General features: G+C 52.8%; 1 protein-coding gene and 1 long non-coding RNA gene across 3 annotated transcripts in view; both read left to right on the top strand.

Moving 5' to 3' along the window:
* Positions 1 to 1828: 1828 nt before the first annotated feature.
* Positions 1829 to 10977, top strand: LOC104873159. Of its 2 annotated transcripts, none has more exons than XR_783384.2 (3): positions 1829 to 2323; positions 9310 to 9408; positions 10621 to 10977. It is a non-coding gene; the product is annotated as an uncharacterized LOC104873159 (long non-coding RNA). The 2 variants fall into 2 exon arrangements; XR_004516355.1 differs by lacking the exon at positions 1829 to 2323 and adding an exon at positions 6593 to 6663.
* A 2215-nt stretch (positions 10978 to 13192) lies between these two features.
* Positions 13193 to 17399, top strand: part of Fat2 (FAT atypical cadherin 2) — a 118228-nt gene continuing 114021 nt past the window's right edge. The window contains exons 1-2 of the mRNA XM_033761574.1: positions 13193 to 13492; positions 13703 to 13877. Of these exons, the coding sequence (XP_033617465.1) occupies positions 13373 to 13492; positions 13703 to 13877 (295 nt within the window). The 5' untranslated portion in view covers positions 13193 to 13372. The remainder of the gene's footprint in view (positions 13493 to 13702; positions 13878 to 17399) is intronic.

Below are 17399 nucleotides of genomic sequence, written 5' to 3'. Positions count from 1 at the left end.
AAAAAAAAAAAAAAAAAAAAATCAATACTACTTTCATTGTTGGAGGTTTTTGGCTAATGAAATAGAAGTCAGTGACCAATCAGGATTCTTTGGTTATGAAAAAAACAAACTCAGGTAATTTAGCAGGTGGCAACTGACTGGAAAGACATGTGGTTTCTTACAAAACAGAAGGAAGAGTTGAGACATCTGGCGTGGAGCATGCTGGGAACTGTGCAGCCTCAGAGATCTGGGTAGGAGGAACCTGTCAACATTCACCAGGGAAACAGGTTTGATGGGCACCAGCTGTCAGGTGCCTGGAGCAAGATAAAAGTCCCTCAGCCAAGCGTGGCGGTGCACACCTAAGTTCCAGCACTCGGTAGGCTGAGGCAGGAGGATCGCTGTGAGTTCGAGACCAGCCTGGGCTACATAGAGAGTTCCAGGAGAGTCTCAACTACATAGTGAGAATCTGTCTCAAAAAACAAAGCAAAACAAAAGAAAAAGATAAAAGTCCCACGGTAGAGCAGCCAGGCTGAGTCAGGGGCCCGAGCTGAGAGGCCACCTGGCCTGGCAGTTCTCCATGACCACTCACGGGGCACACAAACCACTCATCTAAAGGACATTGGGGTGCTCTTACCAGAGATGAGGGGATGGCGAGGAGCCCCTCATAGCTGCTCACACTGCACTGCCTCGGTTTAGAACAGGGAGCAGCAGGCGGGAGCCCCCACCTGTCTCCGTCAAGCATCCTGCAGGCACCCATAGCCTGCGATCACTTTCACACCACGGGGAGCTGTGAGGTCGCGACAGAGACCACGGCCAGAGGTGCTAGGGGATGGCACTCTATCCGGGGTCCTGCCGGAGAAAAAGGGGCTGGTCCCAGGTCTGGGCGGCCATGCCACCTCCACCGGGCCCTCTCGGCCTGGCCCTGAGCAAGGACTGATCAGACGTCGCCTGCCTTACTGGCTCTCACAGAGCTGAGCTTGACCAGTGCGCTCCCTGCCCACCCCTTCGGCTCTCTTAATTTAGCCCGATGATGCTGCATTCCGTGCTTAGGCTGGCGCAGGTAACTTTATTAAGAAACAGTCCTGACTTCCCACCTGTTAGGATGGCTACGGTTGGAAGAGAAACAAGCATTGGCAAGGATGTAGGGAAAACGAAAACGCTGGGCACTGTTCTCAGGAATGAAAAACGGTGTAACCGCAGCGGAAAATAAGGTGGCAGCACCTCCAAACCTTAGACAGGAAGGCACCTCACTCCCACGTCTGGTACGCTCTCCAGCGGACTGGAAGCAAGATCTCAAAGAGACATCCGCGGACCTGTGCTCCTGGGCGCGTTCTTCCGAACCGCCCAGAGGAGAAGCAGCCCAAGTGGTGGGTGACCGGCAGAGGGACCGATGCACCACTTGTCATGGGCGATGGTATCCGGGCAGAGAGGAGATGCTGACATGCGCTGTATCGCGGAAAGACCTGAGGGCGCCCGCGGCCAACGGGCCAGTCACAAGAAGGCAGTGCCATGTGGCTGTGGGGACACCGAGCATGCCGGTACAGAAAGCAGAGGGGGGCCACCAGGGCCTAGGGGAGGGGAGGAGGGGAGTCACTATTCAACGAGTGCTGTTCGTGCGCTGACACGGGGGTGGAGGAGCAGACCATGGCCAGCCCAGGGCTGAAACCACAGCCAAAATACAGCTCTCCTCCTTCAAGTTGATTTTTCTCAGGTATTTCGTCACAGCGAGGAAAGCTAACACAATCCCGTCCCAGACCAGAGAGAAGTGAGCCTGACTGCGTCCTCTGGGAGCGCGGAGGAGCGCGGCTGCTCTTAGTGGCGATGGCAGAGCAGGGAAAGTGAAGACAGCTGCGACCGAGTTGCTCCCCAGCGCTGCACTGATGGGCCCTGGAAAGCAGGTGACTCCTGTCTCTCGCACCACCTGTGCCGTGTTTGGGTGAAAGAGGCATGAGCCCCGGGAGCCCGCGTGTTAAGCTCCTGCTCTTCCTCCCGCTCTTGGCTTTCCCTGGAGCCATTATTCTCCTGCCACAGCTGCGTGAGGAGGAGGTGGGCCACAGCCTGCTTTCTCTCACTGCGCACCATGAAAGCTCAGCTTTTGCATTAGTTTTTGTGCGTGATAGAGACATAGAGCAACCAGGACTGCCAGCGATCAGATCTCTGTGAACATTCTAGAAGATCCGAGTGGGGCGCAACCCCAGTGCCCAGCCGGGAAAGCCCTGGTGCGGATGAAGATGGGGAAGACCCAGGCAGCCGCGGGGTTTCCGGGGATGTCTCCCACCTAGGCTGATTCAACCCAGGCCTCCTGCCCACCATGCTGCCCTCCCTACCCACTCAGGTTCTCAAGGTAACCCTGTAGCTCTTTGAACATATATGTGGCGGAAAACCTGACTCTGAAAAGCCAAGTCTGGCTGGGGGGGATCCTGACCAGTAAGTAGGTAGAATTAATTGGGTTGTAAATGATAGAGACTGAGGCCAGATTAGCCTAAGCACAAAGGGAATTCACTGGTGCAGGTAATTAGCATTACAGAGTCGCTTCTTCCTGCACATTCATCTCTTTCTCAGTGGCTCAGGAGTTTCCACCGCATGGATGGGTGTGGTGAGCTGAGCAGTGGACCCTAAGATGTCCGAGTCTTAACACCCAACCCACAAATGTGTTATCTCCCGGGCAAAGGGGATTCTGTTGAGGATCTTGAGATGAAGACATGATCACGGGTCATCCAGATGAACCCCATATAAATGCAAGAATGCTTATGAAGGGGGAAGGGCAGTCAGTAGAAGTAGGTGCAATGAGAGAAGCAGAGGTAAGAGAGACAGGCTGCTGGCTTTGAAGATGTTGGAAGGAGACGTGAATCATAGAATATACATGACCTCTAGATGCTGGAAAATAAAAGAAATTGAGTCTCCAACTGTATTAGCCAGCTTGCTGCTACTGTGACAAAACACCTGAGACCATTATATGAAGAAGAAAGGCTCATTTTGGCTCATGATTTCAGAGGGTCCAGCCCATGGTTGTTTGGCTCTATTTCCTTTGGGCCTGTGGTGAAGCCGAACATCGTGGCAGGAAGTCCTTGGTGAAGTAAGCTGCATACTTCATGGGGGCCAGGAAGCAAGGAGAGGAAGAGAAGGGGCCAGGGTCTCAATACCCCTTTCAAAGGCACAGTTCTGTTTGATTGGAAAGTTCCAACTAGGCCCCACTCCGGAAGCTTCCACCACCTCCCATAGCAGCATGAACTGGGGACCAAGTCTCCAACCCACAGGCCTCTGGGGAACACTTGTCCAAACTGTGGCACCCACAGGACTTCCAGAAGGAATGTCCTTGGTGTCAAGACTTCTGACCTCCAGAGTTTAAGTTGTTTTAAACTGCTGCGTTTGAGGTAATCTGTTACTGCAGCTATAGGAGGCTGATACAATGGCCTCGTGCCTCCGGGCTTATGTCTTCTCATTGACTAAGCCACAGGGGTGGGAGAAGTTTCCTTTTCCCAAAGTTCCTCCTGGACTCTCAGAGAGAGACTCTGTCCACAGGGAGTTCAAGGGACTCTCTCTCGTGGTACCAGTGCTGGTGCCAAGCCGGGGGAAAGAAAGCAAGCCAAACCTGGATTATGTGCCTGAGGTGGCCGTTTGGGTGGGGACCCTGGTTGCTGGGCCCCTCGAGTCTTTGGAGATGAGGGCAGGAAAGTGTCCTGGACAGGCATAACCACAGGCTCCACAGCAGGAATGTGGGGAGAGCAATTTAGGGAACCGAAGCCAAGGGTTAGTGGGTACTGCTGGTGGAGCGAAGTAGGCAGGGCCAGAGAGGAGTTGGAGGAACCAAACCACCTAGAAAGCCCACCCCCCACCACTGCTGGAACCATGTGGAAATTTTAATTGCTATATTGCACAATTTACAGTGTGAATATTGTGGGAGTAGGCACAGTATGGGATGTTTGTGTTTGTGTGTGTGTGAGTTGGCGTGCAAGTGGTAACAGGTTGCCATAGTGACCAGCAGGGATTTTAGAACACGGAAAATCTACATCCCATATCTCAGCCATGCCATTTACTAGCTAAGAGATCTTGGGCAAGTTTCTTCATTTCTCCCCAGACTTAGGATCTTCATCCCTAAAATGGGGACAGCAGCAATCCCAGTATCACTGGGCCATTGTGAAGATTAAATGAGATTCAGCGTGTAAAATGCCTAGCAACAGTAAATGCCATTTTAATGGTAGCTATTATTGTGATTATTTTAATGAAGGAGAAACATTTGCTCACGAAACATTTTGAGCTGGTGGCTGTCTTGTGTGGTCCTAGAGGGTAGACCAGGGTCAAAGACAGAAGCCATAGGCCAACATAAGGAAGCCCTTTCTCTAGAGTCATTTGAGGAAGCAGCTGGTGCCTGCGGGAGTCAAGCCAGAGAAGAGGTTGGAGGTGTTGCTTGGGAGGGGAGTTTGCATTCAGTTGGAGAGTGGAGCGGAGCCTTCAAAGCTCGCTTCTTGCTGTGAGATCCTGTAGTTTTCATCCCATCGTAGGTGCTCCCCCCCACCCCAGAGCTGAGCAGCTGTGACTTCAGCCACTCCTTGGGACCCATCAGGTCCCCACACACTTCGGTCGTGACATGCCCAGCCTGGGATTTCTTCCAGGCCCTGAGCTTCCAGCCCCAGAGCTTGATTCTATCTCTCACTCACTGGGCTGGCGCTGAGAGAGCAGAGGAGTGGTTTGCATTCAGATTCGCCTCAGGAATCCTGTGGAGAAGGCTTAGGGCAGCAGCTTCTTTGGGGTGGAAGAGCCTAGCACCCCCCGGAGCTCTGCAAGTACCAGTGAATTAGTCTTTGACCACTTCCTAAGCAGTGAGCTGCTTGAGAGGCAAAAGTCAGTTCAGCAGCCTGGCTGTAAGGCTAAAAACCTTCCCTTGCACAGAAGGTTTGCTCTGTCTCGTGTGACAGAGGTTTGCACAAAGCTGCTGACATACGGGCTCATGTAACCCTTGAGGACATTTTCTAGATTTGTCTCTTGAGCACACCTTTTCCTCAAAGGGTGTCTGGTCAGATAAGTTTGGGACACAATCTACACTGTATTTAGAGACTCACGAATCAGTCCTCAAGTGTCCCACACCGAGCACTGCTTCTGTGGAGATTTTTACTGATAACTTTTCAAAAAGACAATTGCTTTTTTCACCCAAACAGTTCGTATTTGCTGCGAAAAATATTTTTAGGTACAAAGGGTGAAAATTATTCTTTATTTTCTCACTTTCACTCAAGCAAACCTTTCTTGGGATGTTGACATTTTCTGCCAGACTAGATATTACAAAGAACATCAATCTTACAAAAATGAGATCATTCTTACCTGCTATCCTACCGTCTGTTTATTCCATTTAGCAAGATATCATAACCATCTTTTCACATTAAGAAACATGATCACAGCATTTAATTAATTCACCTATGTATTCCATAGTACTGATTCAGCGTCAGGCATGGACTACCCCAGCCAGGTAGGGCAAAACCACTAGCATCACTTCCTCTTAGGTTTCATGGCTTTTCTCTACTCTGCTGTGTGCCAACTACAAATTCTTGACGCTAAACACCCACGGGAGCGCAGGGACACACACACACACACACACACACACACACACACACACACACACACAGATCTGACTACTGAAACTGCAAAGAGTAACATCTGTTAAGTTCAGATGGATGGAGTTTTACACTCATGCACAGCCGTGCAGCCACGACTCAGCTATAGAGAGTTTCTATAAAAGTTCTAAAGAGAAGAACACGCAGGAGCAGGGCCTTTGCTCAGCCTGGAACTGTGAGGTCGCAGAACATCCCATCTCGCCCTTTCCCAGTTAGGGATCCTCACAGCTGAAACATTCTGGTCCTTGTGTGTCTTGTGCCCCCTTGGCCTTTGAGGGCAGGGTAGCCAGTGGCCATCAGCAAGGGCTGGTAGGTGTGCAGAGACGGAGGCTGTGGCGTCCCTGGGCCCCAGGTCCTGGAGGAGGAGGAGGGCTTCGCTCCTGCCCATCTGTTCTGGGCGAGCTGAAGAGAGGAGCTCCGCAGAGGGAGGCACCCGGGAAGGCAGGGCTGGGGCGAAGTCCCTGGGCGATGGATCGAAATAATCCCTGCTTCTCAGCCAGGGTAGGCGATAGCCGATTATTTGGACGATGGGGAAAAATCCGAATATGCACTGTGGCTCCATATGACACTGGATCAAAGCTACATCCCCGGTTCTGATCATCACACCCTGGTGATGGAAGAGATGGTTCTTTGTGTGAGGAGGACACTGAGGAGGAGAGAGGCGCTGTCTTCGCCTTGCTCTCCAATGGCTCACATAAAAACGTGTGTGCACCTGTATGCGAGTGGACAAGACAAGGCCAAAACGTAACTCAGTGGTGAATATGGGTGCAAGGGTTGTGGGAGTTCTCTGTACCGACCTTCGACTTCTGAATCAATTTGAAATTACAGTAACAGACAGAGTTATAGACTCTGAAGTCTGAGGCCTCCTGGGGCTGGGCCTGTCTACCGGAGACCTGTGTGGCCTTGGGCTTCTTCCTGCCTATCTCCTCTGTTAGACTCTACTGTGTGGGTGGGAGGCTGAGTGCCAGGTGGCCTTTTTCTCTCTTTGTTTCAGACTGTCTTTGTGAGACCCGCAGATCGGCTCCAGCTCTCCCTCTCCAGGATTCCGAGGATCTGGATTCCCAGTGAGCGCTGAAGGGTAGTTCCCCTCTGCTCTAGTCTTGTCATTTGTGTTAGCTGGGGCCTGGGACTTGCCTCCCACGGGAGGAGAAAGCGTGACTTTCCAGTGTATGCCTCTTCCCAGATTAAAATATCATGTAAAACAGGTTGTAATCATATCACTATCTCATCCTCCTTTAAAAAGTGCTAAGGCCACAGAAATTTTTTAACACTGGGTTTGCCCGGGGTGACTCCTAGGCTCCAATGATCTTCCTGCCTCAGCTTCCCAAGTGGCTGGGACTGCAAGTACACACCACTGCACACCAACTAGTAAATTTAAAGTGTTGGAAATAGGGAAATGATAAGCAAATGGCAAAGTCTTCTAAAATTCTACTCTAACGATGGCATTGATTTGACACCCAGAGACTGTCAGAACAGCAAGAAAACCCCACTCTTGCGTACTGGGGAAACTGAGGCCAGAGAGAGGGCGGCCTGCTGGACATCACAAAGAGTGTGGATGGCAGGATCATCTGGGTCTACAGACTGTGTTTTGAGTTTCAGGCCAACCTAAGGTTGGTTTTTAATATATGATGCTGTGGTTTTTTTCTCCTGACATAAACACCTACAATTCGAAAATATAGAAAAGTCGGAGGAGGCTTTCTTGCTGGTTTTCACACTCTCCTCCTCGCAGGAGTTCAAATGCTGCTCTCTGCCATCTCTGTGCCTCAGGGCAGCTTCTCCCCTAGCTGAGAATCAGAGGAACACCCAGGCCCTGTCTTGGGCTGGCTGCTCCTCATCCTGCCTTGGAAAGTTGGCTGGGGCAGGCTCAGGATCCAGCTACCATGCCTGCCACCCACAGAGCCCGACTCGGGGAGCGGGCAGTGACCCACCTGTGTGCTGTGCTGCCTGAAATCCTGCAGTTTCCTCTTCCTGCTTTCACCTGGGCATTGGCTGCCGTGCTGGGGCAGCCACAGCCGCCTCTCAGGGAAGGAGTCCGCCAGGAGGCTGGTGTCCTTCTGTGTGCGGGCAGGCTGGGTCCTGCTTTCCCCTCTCTCTCTCCTCAGGCCCTCTTTGGTGTCTCTCAGGCCATTGTCTGAGTTCTGCTCTGGGCCTTGCTGCAATGAAGGCGAGAATTCCCAGGGGCGGGCACGCTGGCGTGGTTGCCAACGTGCAGCAAAAATAGCACCGAAGCTAAAGCTGACTGAGCAGTCATCTTGGGTGCGGTAACCCTGCTAAGTATGTGACAGGCGTTATTCCTTTTAATGCTCACGAGGACTCGGAGGGCTCTAGCTTCTCCCTGGCTCTTCCATGTGGGAAGCCTGGTGGGAGAGGTTGGATTTTACTTGGTGGGAAGAGGCATAAAAGGGGTCAGGGGTGCCAGAAGTCACCATCTCCTTGGGGTCGGGCGTCCTCCATCCCCAGCACCCACTCTGACTTTAGACAAAGGCCCACTCCCAGCTACCCACTCCCCAGAACTCTGCTCTCTGTCCAGACTGCTGGGAAGTGAAGCTTGGGTCGGCACTGGGGGATGAGTCAGGACTTGAACCCAGAGCCAAGGGACAATCAGGGCAATTGAGGGTGCTTTGGGGCATGTGGAGAGCAAGTCTGCTGGGCACACGGCAGGCCTGAAAGGCTAGGAGCCTGACTGCTGCTTCTTAGGGGGAGCCTTCCTTGCGGGGTCCCCCAGCCTCCGCCCCCTAGCCTGCCGCTCTGGAGCAGCTCTTCCGGAAGGCCCAGTGGAAAGTGGCCGGTGGGGAGGCCTCCTCCCAGAGCCAGGCCCGACCCACTGTCTGGCCTCTGCCGCACCACCAGCAAGCAGAGGGTAGAGCAGGTCGTCTCTTCCTGACACAGCCTCCCTGCTGGGCGGAGGGGCACAGGCTCTCCCGGGAGCTCTCCTGCCTGGCCTTCCTCGTGCTCTCGGCCCTCCTGTCTCTGAACCCTTGCTCGTGCCCTGCTGAGACCCTTGAAGGCTTGGTTCGTATGTCTCTTTTCTGCGTTGTGGAAATAGCCGGCGGTCCACCCATCCGTCCCTCATCTGCCCCTGCTCCATCAGGCCTCCTTACCCCCGAGTCCTGCCTTTGAGGAATGATGCGCAGCTCCAGGACCTCGGTTCGCTGCTCGTGAGGGAAGCAGACCCCTCAGCCTGGGCAGAGGGAGGCCAGCAAAAGCCCCATAAAGGTCAGGAACCATTCATTTCCCTTGGACAAGCAAGCGAGGCCTGTGTGCACTCGGCAGCGCTATGTGTACAAAGAATAGGCCGGGGATTTAGCTCAGTGGTGCCGCCGCTGCCTGCCTCGAAAGCACAAGGTCTCAAGTTCAATCCCCGGCACCGAAAAATAAAAGAAAAGAATAGCTGTTAGTGACTGGTGAGTTATCCAACGTGTACTTGATACTACGGACCTCAAAATTCGCGCATCCTTTCTAGGGGTTCTTTTTCCCGTTGGGCTGTGTGACCTGGGACGAGTTGTATAATCTCTCTGCGCCTTTACTTTCTTGTCTACAAGCGGTGATCAAAAATGCAGTAAATGTTTAAAGTTCATTGCAGCAAAAGGCACGTCGTATTAATTCACCCTCAAAGCACTCCCCTTTGTTCCCAACTCACGCCGTTCTTCCTGACCCTCTCAGAAGCAGCTCTGGTCAAAATGACCATGAGAGGTAAACTTTTTTTTTTTTTTTTTTGATTCAGGACATCAAGGCGGCCACACCACAATGGAAGACACGCACAGAAAAAGACTTCAGAACTTCCTCAGGTGGTGACAAGAACGATGGGAGGAGTGTGCTCAAAGTGAGGGGAAAATGTGGCCTTGTGTCTTTTACTGTCATGCATTTATTTAAACATTCACTATATTTTTTTGGCCAGATGTGGAGGCGCACACCTGTAATCCTAGCACTTGGGAAGCTGAGGCAGGAGGAGCCTGTGACTTTGAGACCAGCCTGGGCTACATAGTGAGTTCCTGGTCAGTCTCAACTACATAGTGAGACCCTGTCTCAAAAACAAAAACCACAAAACAAAAAAAAATACACTATATTTTTGGCCAGATGTGGAGGCGCACACCGGGAATCCTAGCACTTGGGAAGCTGAGGCAGGAGGAGCCTGTGACTTTGAGACCAGCCTGGGCTACATAGTGAGTTCCTGGTCAGTCTCAACTACATAGTGAGACACCGTCTCAAAAACAAAAACCACAAAACAAAAAAAAATACACTATATTTTTTTATTATACCTCGTATAAGGGGAAAAATCATCGTTGTCTCCAAAGGCGGTTTGGAGGATTAAACTCTCTCTTACAAACACAATAACAGGCTCTGGAGTCACATAGATGTTGGTTTAAATTACAGCTCGGGCTGGGTGTGGTGGTGGAGGCCTATAACCCTAGCATTTAGGAGGCTGAGGCAGAAGAATCACTGTGAGTTCGAGGCCAGCCTGAACTAAACAGCCAGACCCTGTCTCATTAAAAATAATAATAAAAAAATACAGCACTGCCACTCACTAGCTCTGTGACCTAGAGAAAGTCTCTTGACCTTTCTGTGGCTTCAGATAGTAACAGTAGCAACTTCAAAAGGGTGTCAAGGAGGTTAAAGAAGCAGTGTGGGTACAGAATTTAGGCCAGCACGGGCAGGGAGAGGAGGGGTATTGTATAAGCCTTTACTCAGGTCCTCACCTCCTTCCCACCCTCCCTTACAGTCCTCTCTTTGTCCTCTTTTTTTTTTTCCTTCAGTACTGGGGATCGAACTCAGGACCTTGTGCCACTGAGCCAAATCCCCAGCCCTCTTTGTCTTTTTTGAGATTTTAGTTGCACTCTGTCTTTCAAGTGGGAAACCCAGGCAAAAAGGACAGAAGCCCCCTCCTGTGCCCAGGTCGGTTCCAGGAGATCCTTGTGTTGCAGGTTCCTAACTTTTGGAGGTTGCGTGTGGGTACAGAAACTTATTTGTTCCCTCCTCTTTTACCCACATAGTAGTTTTCTGTGTTTATTGTTCCTTGTTTTGTTTTACTTTGCAGCTCTAGAGTACAGAAACTGTTGCGTTGCCTGTGTAAAGAGCTTTCCCACTCTTCCTCCGTAAAAGCCGAAGGATGCCTCTGTGATGCCGTCCTGCGCCAGCCTGCTCCCTGGCCCTGGCCGCTGGACAGGAGCACAGAGCAGGGAAGGGCCCCAGGCCCACGCAGCCCTCGCCCCACGGCCATCAAAGCCCTTGCTTTGTCAAGGCTCCTGTAATTTGCTCTCCTTCGTCCCACTTTGTTCTGGGCCGGAGAAGCCCCAGGCGGCCGCTGCAGGCCTGGTCCTGCCCCTGCGGCCCTCTCCTTCCTGCCTTGGCAGGGGACGCAGGGTGCCACCTTCCCACGCCACCATCTCTGCAGGGGACCTCTTCGGGGTGGAAGTGGGGAGTCTGTTGGTCAGAGATGCTTTCTTTTAAAAGCCAAGCATAACCAGAGCTGTCTGCTTGATTTTCCATGTTGACGTCACCATTCTCCCCTCCCAGTAGTGCAAAACATCTGCTCGCCTAGGAACATGGCCGTCTGCTTTTTGACTTGTTTCCTTTTTGTCAAAGAAAAGACTTGGTGTAATTCCTTCCGTCTTGTATGCAATAAACATCTGAAGAGTGATAGAGCAGCATCCCTGACATGGCAGCCGTGGAAACAGAGGAGACAGGTGACAGGTGACAGGTGAAGGCTGACGGGGCAGGGAAAGCCATTCGGAGCCCCCGCAGCAGCGCCAAGCCGGACTTGCTAAGAGACACTGATGACTCGCTGGGGACAGTCAAACGCCCGGGAAGGGCCTCAAAGTGCCTCACAGGAAGTTGCCGCTCGCCTGGGTCCGGATGTGTCTGAGGGGTCCACACACGCCTGCTGGTGCTGGGGACCGGCGGGAAGGAGGGCTCTGAACAACCCCACAGCAGCTGCCAGCCTTCGCTGAGCTGGCACTGTGTTGGCTGCCTCTGCCCGTATGAAGTCATTCTGTTTTCCCAAGACACCTCTTACCATCCATAGTCTGCAGACGAGAAAACTGACACCTGCAGAACTTCGGTGGTCTGCCCGAAGTTCCCAAAGGTTCAGCTCCAACCTGGGTCCCACAGCGCATGTCAAGCTAGCTTTCACGGTAATGCTAAGCACCTGTTTGCCTTTTGATCCCATTCCCTGGTGCCTGCTGGGTGCAATTTTCCGGTGTATGTGCTTGTGAGTCCACAGCCAGTGGCCAGGAACAACTGGGAAGAGATTTGCAAAAATCTAAAATGGCGCCACTCTTTTCGCTAATTTTTTAATTGAAAATACTTTTCACAAGATTTTTTTTTGTGTGTGAATACATGGTGGGCTTGTCATTGTACATATAAATTCCCATGGAGGTATTTAAATTGCTCCTTTAATTGCGAATAAGGTCAGAATGTAAAAGGGTTCTGAGGCTAAAAAGTGTGGGGGCCACTGCACGAACTTAAGTGGAGCTGCTCCCCGGCCCCAGGCCAAGGCCCTTCCAGGCGCTGTCGTTGTGTGCTTTGCCAGTGCCATTAGCACTGCTATGTCACGGGGCCCTGGCTTGTGCTGCATGGACTGGCCTGTGTGAGCACCATCTCGTAATCACCGCCTATGATTGAGGTCCTCTATCCTTAAGGCTTGCCTCGGGGGGCTAAAGTTAGTCATTTCTTTGGCATCTTTATTTTTAAAAAATTGTACTATTCCATGTGTGCAGTACATAATGATTGCAGGTACGGTAAGAGGTTGGTACGGCGTAAAACACGTGTTAATTCTTTTTCCATCCCCTCCCCTCCCTCCTTGTTTTTTCCTCCCTCCATCTCTTGATGGGGGCTTAAATTTTAAATCTTTGTGTCCCTTTCTTTGGCTTCTTGAGAGCGATCCCCTCATTCTCTCACTCTTGCTCTGCCCTCTTTTTTTGGCAGTGCTGGGGTTCAAACCTGGGCTGCCACTGAGCTGCACCCCCAGCCCAGCTTTTCTTTCTTTTTGGCACTGGGGATCAAATTCGGGACCTTGCGCTTGCGAGGCAGGCGGCGGAACCACTGAGCTACATCTCCGGCTCCTAGCTTTTCTTTCTTGATCTACAATCCTTCCTGATGACATCTAAGAGCTTTCCTATGCCACTTGGGCTGGCCCCTACCGAATCCCTGAAAAATGTATTTTGTTCCCTACACTGCTTATGTGTTTACACAAAATGCTCAAAAGCCTTCCCTGTGGATTTGGGGCCGACTCACCCAGTGACTTTCACTTGGTGCAGTGACTGGAAGCTAAAAAATGAAAGTGACAGCAATAGTCCTAAGCATCCTCGTTTGGAATCCAAGGCTGCACCCGGGCCGGGGAAAGAACTGTGACAGTGTTTGCAGAATCGCTGTCAGTGTCCCTTGTAAAGGAATCTGGTCTTGTAGATGGCATTCCTGGCTTGATCTTTGCTTCTCCCTTCTTAGGTTGCTCTGTCTGGAACTCTGTGGAGGACTTCTGCAGGGCATGTACTCCAGAAGGATTTCATCCCAGAAATATTGTTACAGTCTGACACAGATGTTGTTCTACCACACAGTGGGTTTCCTGCCGCATAGGTTAGGTGGACACATTGATTCTCTACAGTGACGCCACAGATTCTTCTACGGTGCGCTTGGTAACTCCGCTGTATTTGGCCGAGCTTTGGCCTTTTTAACCCCTTCAGAGTCTTCCCCGAGAGATGACGTTGCTTTGGAAGCTCACATGGCAGAGGAACGATGGGCTGCTCTGATGAGAGGGTCGTTCCGGCCACAGATTCCTGTTCCCAGTCCGTATGCTCCCGCGTGACCCTGGCAGATCTGTGAGACACTCAGCCGCAGGGCCTCAGTTGTCAACAGGAGAAAGCAATCTACCTGCTTCTGCTGCTATGGCATTGTTCTGCAGATCAAATAAGGTGAACTACTTTGAAATACAGAAGGCACTTGTCTGTTTCCTGGGGCCGCTCACAGGCTGCTCTCCCTACCTGGAAACTGTTCTTGCTTAGAACCTGTCCCCACCCTGCCCTGCAGCTGTGTAATCCCAGATAGCCGTGAAACATCCCTCCCTCATTCTGCCCTGGCCACTCTGGCCTCCGCCTGAAGCGGTCTTCTTGGCCCCGGGCCAGGCTGTTCCCTCTGCACAGGACACCAGCTGCCCGGTGACTTTCTCCCGTCGGCCTCGGTCATGGATCAGACAAGACTTCCTCAGACCCCTCCAAGGGACCAGCATCCAGCTGCCGCAGCTCTGCCCTTCTCCAGCATCCCCTCCTGGTCCCTCCATGGCTACCGGCCGACCTGTTGGTGAGTCGACTCTAAAATGTCAGTTCCACGCAAGCCGAGACTTGGCTTTGTTCAACTGGAATCTCGGTGCTCTGAGCCTCTCCTCCACCAAAAGCAGAGAAAGTTTTGTAAAGGAAGGAGGTGGGAGAAGAGCTACCCAGCAGGCAGCTGTGTTGGAGCGTGGACAGGGTGGGCTAAGTGGAAGCGATTTCAGGGGCCAAACCACACAGAACAAAGCTCTGGCGACCCCCGTTCCCTCTAACCCCAGCCCGGCCTCTGGCTTAGATTAGAGCAAAGCCTCAGTGTAATTAGGGCACTGGGACTGTGTACTCCTCGTTATCCACCCTCATTGCTCACTTAATTGGCCCAAAGCCGGTGGCACGAGGAGCTAACTGTGCAGCAATTTGGCATGTGGGGAGCAGCAGTGGGGCCTGTGCCCGGGCTAACTGGGCAGGCCCTGGGCTCAGTTCTCACTGGTGACAGGGCCCGGGTGGGTGTGGCCGCTGCCCACGGAGCCTTTGAAGTCTTGGCACGTGGGCCCCTGGGACTTGTTCAACCTTGGATCTTGGCTACTCCTTGGGCATGCCCGGCGGGTCTCCCCGGGCCAGGGCTGCCTGAGTGCTCTTCTTGGGCGAAGAGTGATTCTGCCAAGGGAATAAAATCTGAGCCCTGCCTAGTCAGCGCCACTGCCCCTTGGCTTCTGCTTTTGACCTGGTCCCACGGCCTCCCAGCTGTGAAGGTGCTGCCTCAGGCCCTTGGCATCACCCCCCCATATCATCGCATGGCTTTGTTCACTGCCTGCATCTGTTTGTATGATAAACACAGGGGTTGTATCACTCTGGGAAACTCTGGTCCCTCTTTGGATCTCCATTTACTCAGCCAATAGATGGGTAGATTTATCCAAGCTCTACATTTCTTTTCCAAATGGACGTTTGCCATCGGAGTATTGCGCTAGCCGTTCATGAGCTGCAGAGATTTTTGGAGACCCTACTGAGCACTGGATCCTGGGTGCTGGGAAGAGAGTGGTGCGGAAATGAGACCAACTATCCCCAAAGGGACACAGCGGGCAGAGACTGACACGCGCAAGATTAAGGTCACTTCTGTGACTGGCGAGTGCTGTGCAGATGAAAGCCAGGGCACTGCAGAGAAGGGGTGGCCGGGCCTTGGTGAGGGAGGGCTCCTCCAGGAAGTGACTTAGGCTGAGACCTGAGTGACAGGAGTTGGAGGCCAGCTCCAAGGAGGAGCAGCTCCTGCAGAGGCCCAGAGGAAGGACTGGAGAGTCAGTGTCACCTTCCACGAGTGACCCGAGGGCCTGAGCATGAGGACGCAGAGGAGGATCCCTCGCGTGCACAGGAGGCAGAGGCTGAGGTCCCGGCCAGGCTGAGGTACACAGTGTGTGTCCCGCACAGGCCCCGACGGGGACTTCATCTTAGAGCACAGTTGCCCAGGGAAAGGCTCTTGGCTAGCAGCTGGCTGGAGGGGATCCGTTTTGAGGTGGGGTTGGATGCGCTTGAAGAGGAAGGAGGGCCATGCAGTGCCAGGACCCTCGCATGTCAGCACCCTGCATTAGGCTGTGGGTGCATCTACAGTGACTCCGCAGTGACCTCTGTGCTCTCCTGTCCCTGTCTGCACGGGCAGAGCCACATAGCTTTATCTGTCACTTTGCTGCCAGTGCTCAGTGTCCCCAGAGCTGCTGAGTGTCCCCGAGGTATGCATCAATCAGGCGGGCTCAGCAGCCATGCCCCTGTGCTCACAAGCCGCAGGCTTGATGCCATGCGGCCGTCCCTGGGTGACCGAGGCTCTGCTGCGTCCACCCCCCACTGCCCTGCCTGGGTCACCCCGAGTACCAGGCCCCACCCGCATCCCTGTGTCCCCCCTGAACACAGGAGCCCAGGTTCCCACTTAGGATGCTGCTTCCCAGATTGAAAATGCTGCTTAAAATTCCCTGAGTTTCCCACCCCTTAGGGGGTTACACCTGCCTTCACTGAGCCCCGGGGGACCCATTTGCCCTAAGGATAGAATGTCAATTGTGCTTGGTAAATGTTAGGGACAGAGGTATGGCGGAGTGCGAGGGGTCTGGATTCATCCAGATTTCTCTGAGGGAGGACTCCCTTCCTTGTCTGTGATTAGGGCCCATGCAAGAAAAAGATTCCTTAGCCAGAGGTTTCCCCCAGGGTCCCCTGGAGGAGAAAGGTACTGCCCAGAGATACTTTCAGTGAAAGAACGCCAGCCTTGCCCTCTTGACCAGCGGGCTAACTTTGCAGGCTTCACCCTGTTCTAGGGCTCGTAAGAAAGTCCAGCCGCAGGGCACTGGGGCTTAGTATTACATTTTAACAGCCATGGTGGGTTTGATCCCACTCTGCTGAGAGAATTAGTCACTGCAGGTTCAAGCAAGGAATTTATGAACAGGCCTCAACAGTCTGCTTCTAACTGGGGGATGGGAGTTTGCCTGTAAGAATCCCAGAGGCACTGCTGTACAGATGAGGGAGCACTAGATAAGGAGTCTCGGTTCTTGGACTTGACACATTTGTTCCTTCATGTGTCTGGCATCGTGCTAATCCAGCTCCTTTTTGTGAGGCTAAAGCTGTGTGATATTAGGTAAGTTCTTGATCATCTCTGGACTGCAACTTCCTAAAACGCAAGAGGACAGTGGGGCTCCTTTCCAGCTCCGACCCCCTGAGCTGGGGTCTGTGAAGGACAAATGCGCTGCTTCCCGGGAGGACTCCTGTATGGAAAGGTGGCTAGGGAGGCACAGCAGTTCCTAGAAGGCCACCGTAGTTTGAGGTGAGTTTGCCAGACCCTGCTGCTAGCCTACTGAGGAGGGAGGTGTGCAAGGGTTAAAACCACTGAACCAGGAAGAGGCCCTGGCCCAGCCCTTCCGTCTTCAAGTCCTGTCCCGCTGCTGTTCTCAGGGATTTGCTTAGCTAGCTGGGGTTAGGCAAGTCTGAGCTCTGGGACCGCTCCTGCTGAGCAGAGCGAGCAGCAGTGCTTCGACTTGCCCTGCTCTACCCCCAGGCAAGAAATCTGAAGCTACCGCAAGGGGTGGAGAAACCTTGGAACCTGAGACCGCAGTCAAGCTGGAGCTAGACTCGCCTTGTGCCCTGGGAGATCCTGGCGTCCAGTGCGGTCCTTTCGCAGACAGGGAAACCGAGGTTCCGGAAGGAAACATTTCTCAGTTTCACCCAGACAGTTAGGGACAACTTCAAATGCAGGTTTCTCGATTCCCAGGTCAAATCCTTTTTTTCTCGGACTGATCTTACAAACCTTTGGGCTGAAACTGTTGGGAACAGATAGCAATGGGAGCAGAGAGGGTGTGACTGCGGGTGTCAGCAAGACAGGAAGGAGGGCCTGCTCCTCTAGCTGCCTTCCTGCCACTGTCCCTGCCTTGACCAGGAACCACAGGGATCCCAGTTGATGGCAGGTCTAGTCTCCCTGAGAACCCAGCTCTGATGTAAACCCTTCAGTTCAGGGCTCAGGTTTGCAAACAGGCCTGGTCTTATGCCCCAGCTCCTCTCCTTTTTTTTTTTTTTTTTTTTTTTTTTT

This window comes from Fukomys damarensis, unplaced genomic scaffold (genome assembly GCF_012274545.1).
Source record: "Fukomys damarensis isolate Sample0158 unplaced genomic scaffold, DMR_v1.0_HiC HiC_scaffold_9, whole genome shotgun sequence".
NCBI classification, from domain to species: Eukaryota; Metazoa; Chordata; class Mammalia; order Rodentia; family Bathyergidae; genus Fukomys; species Fukomys damarensis.
Note: the sequence above shows the minus strand (reverse complement) of the source record. Positions and strands in the feature narration are given on the sequence as shown.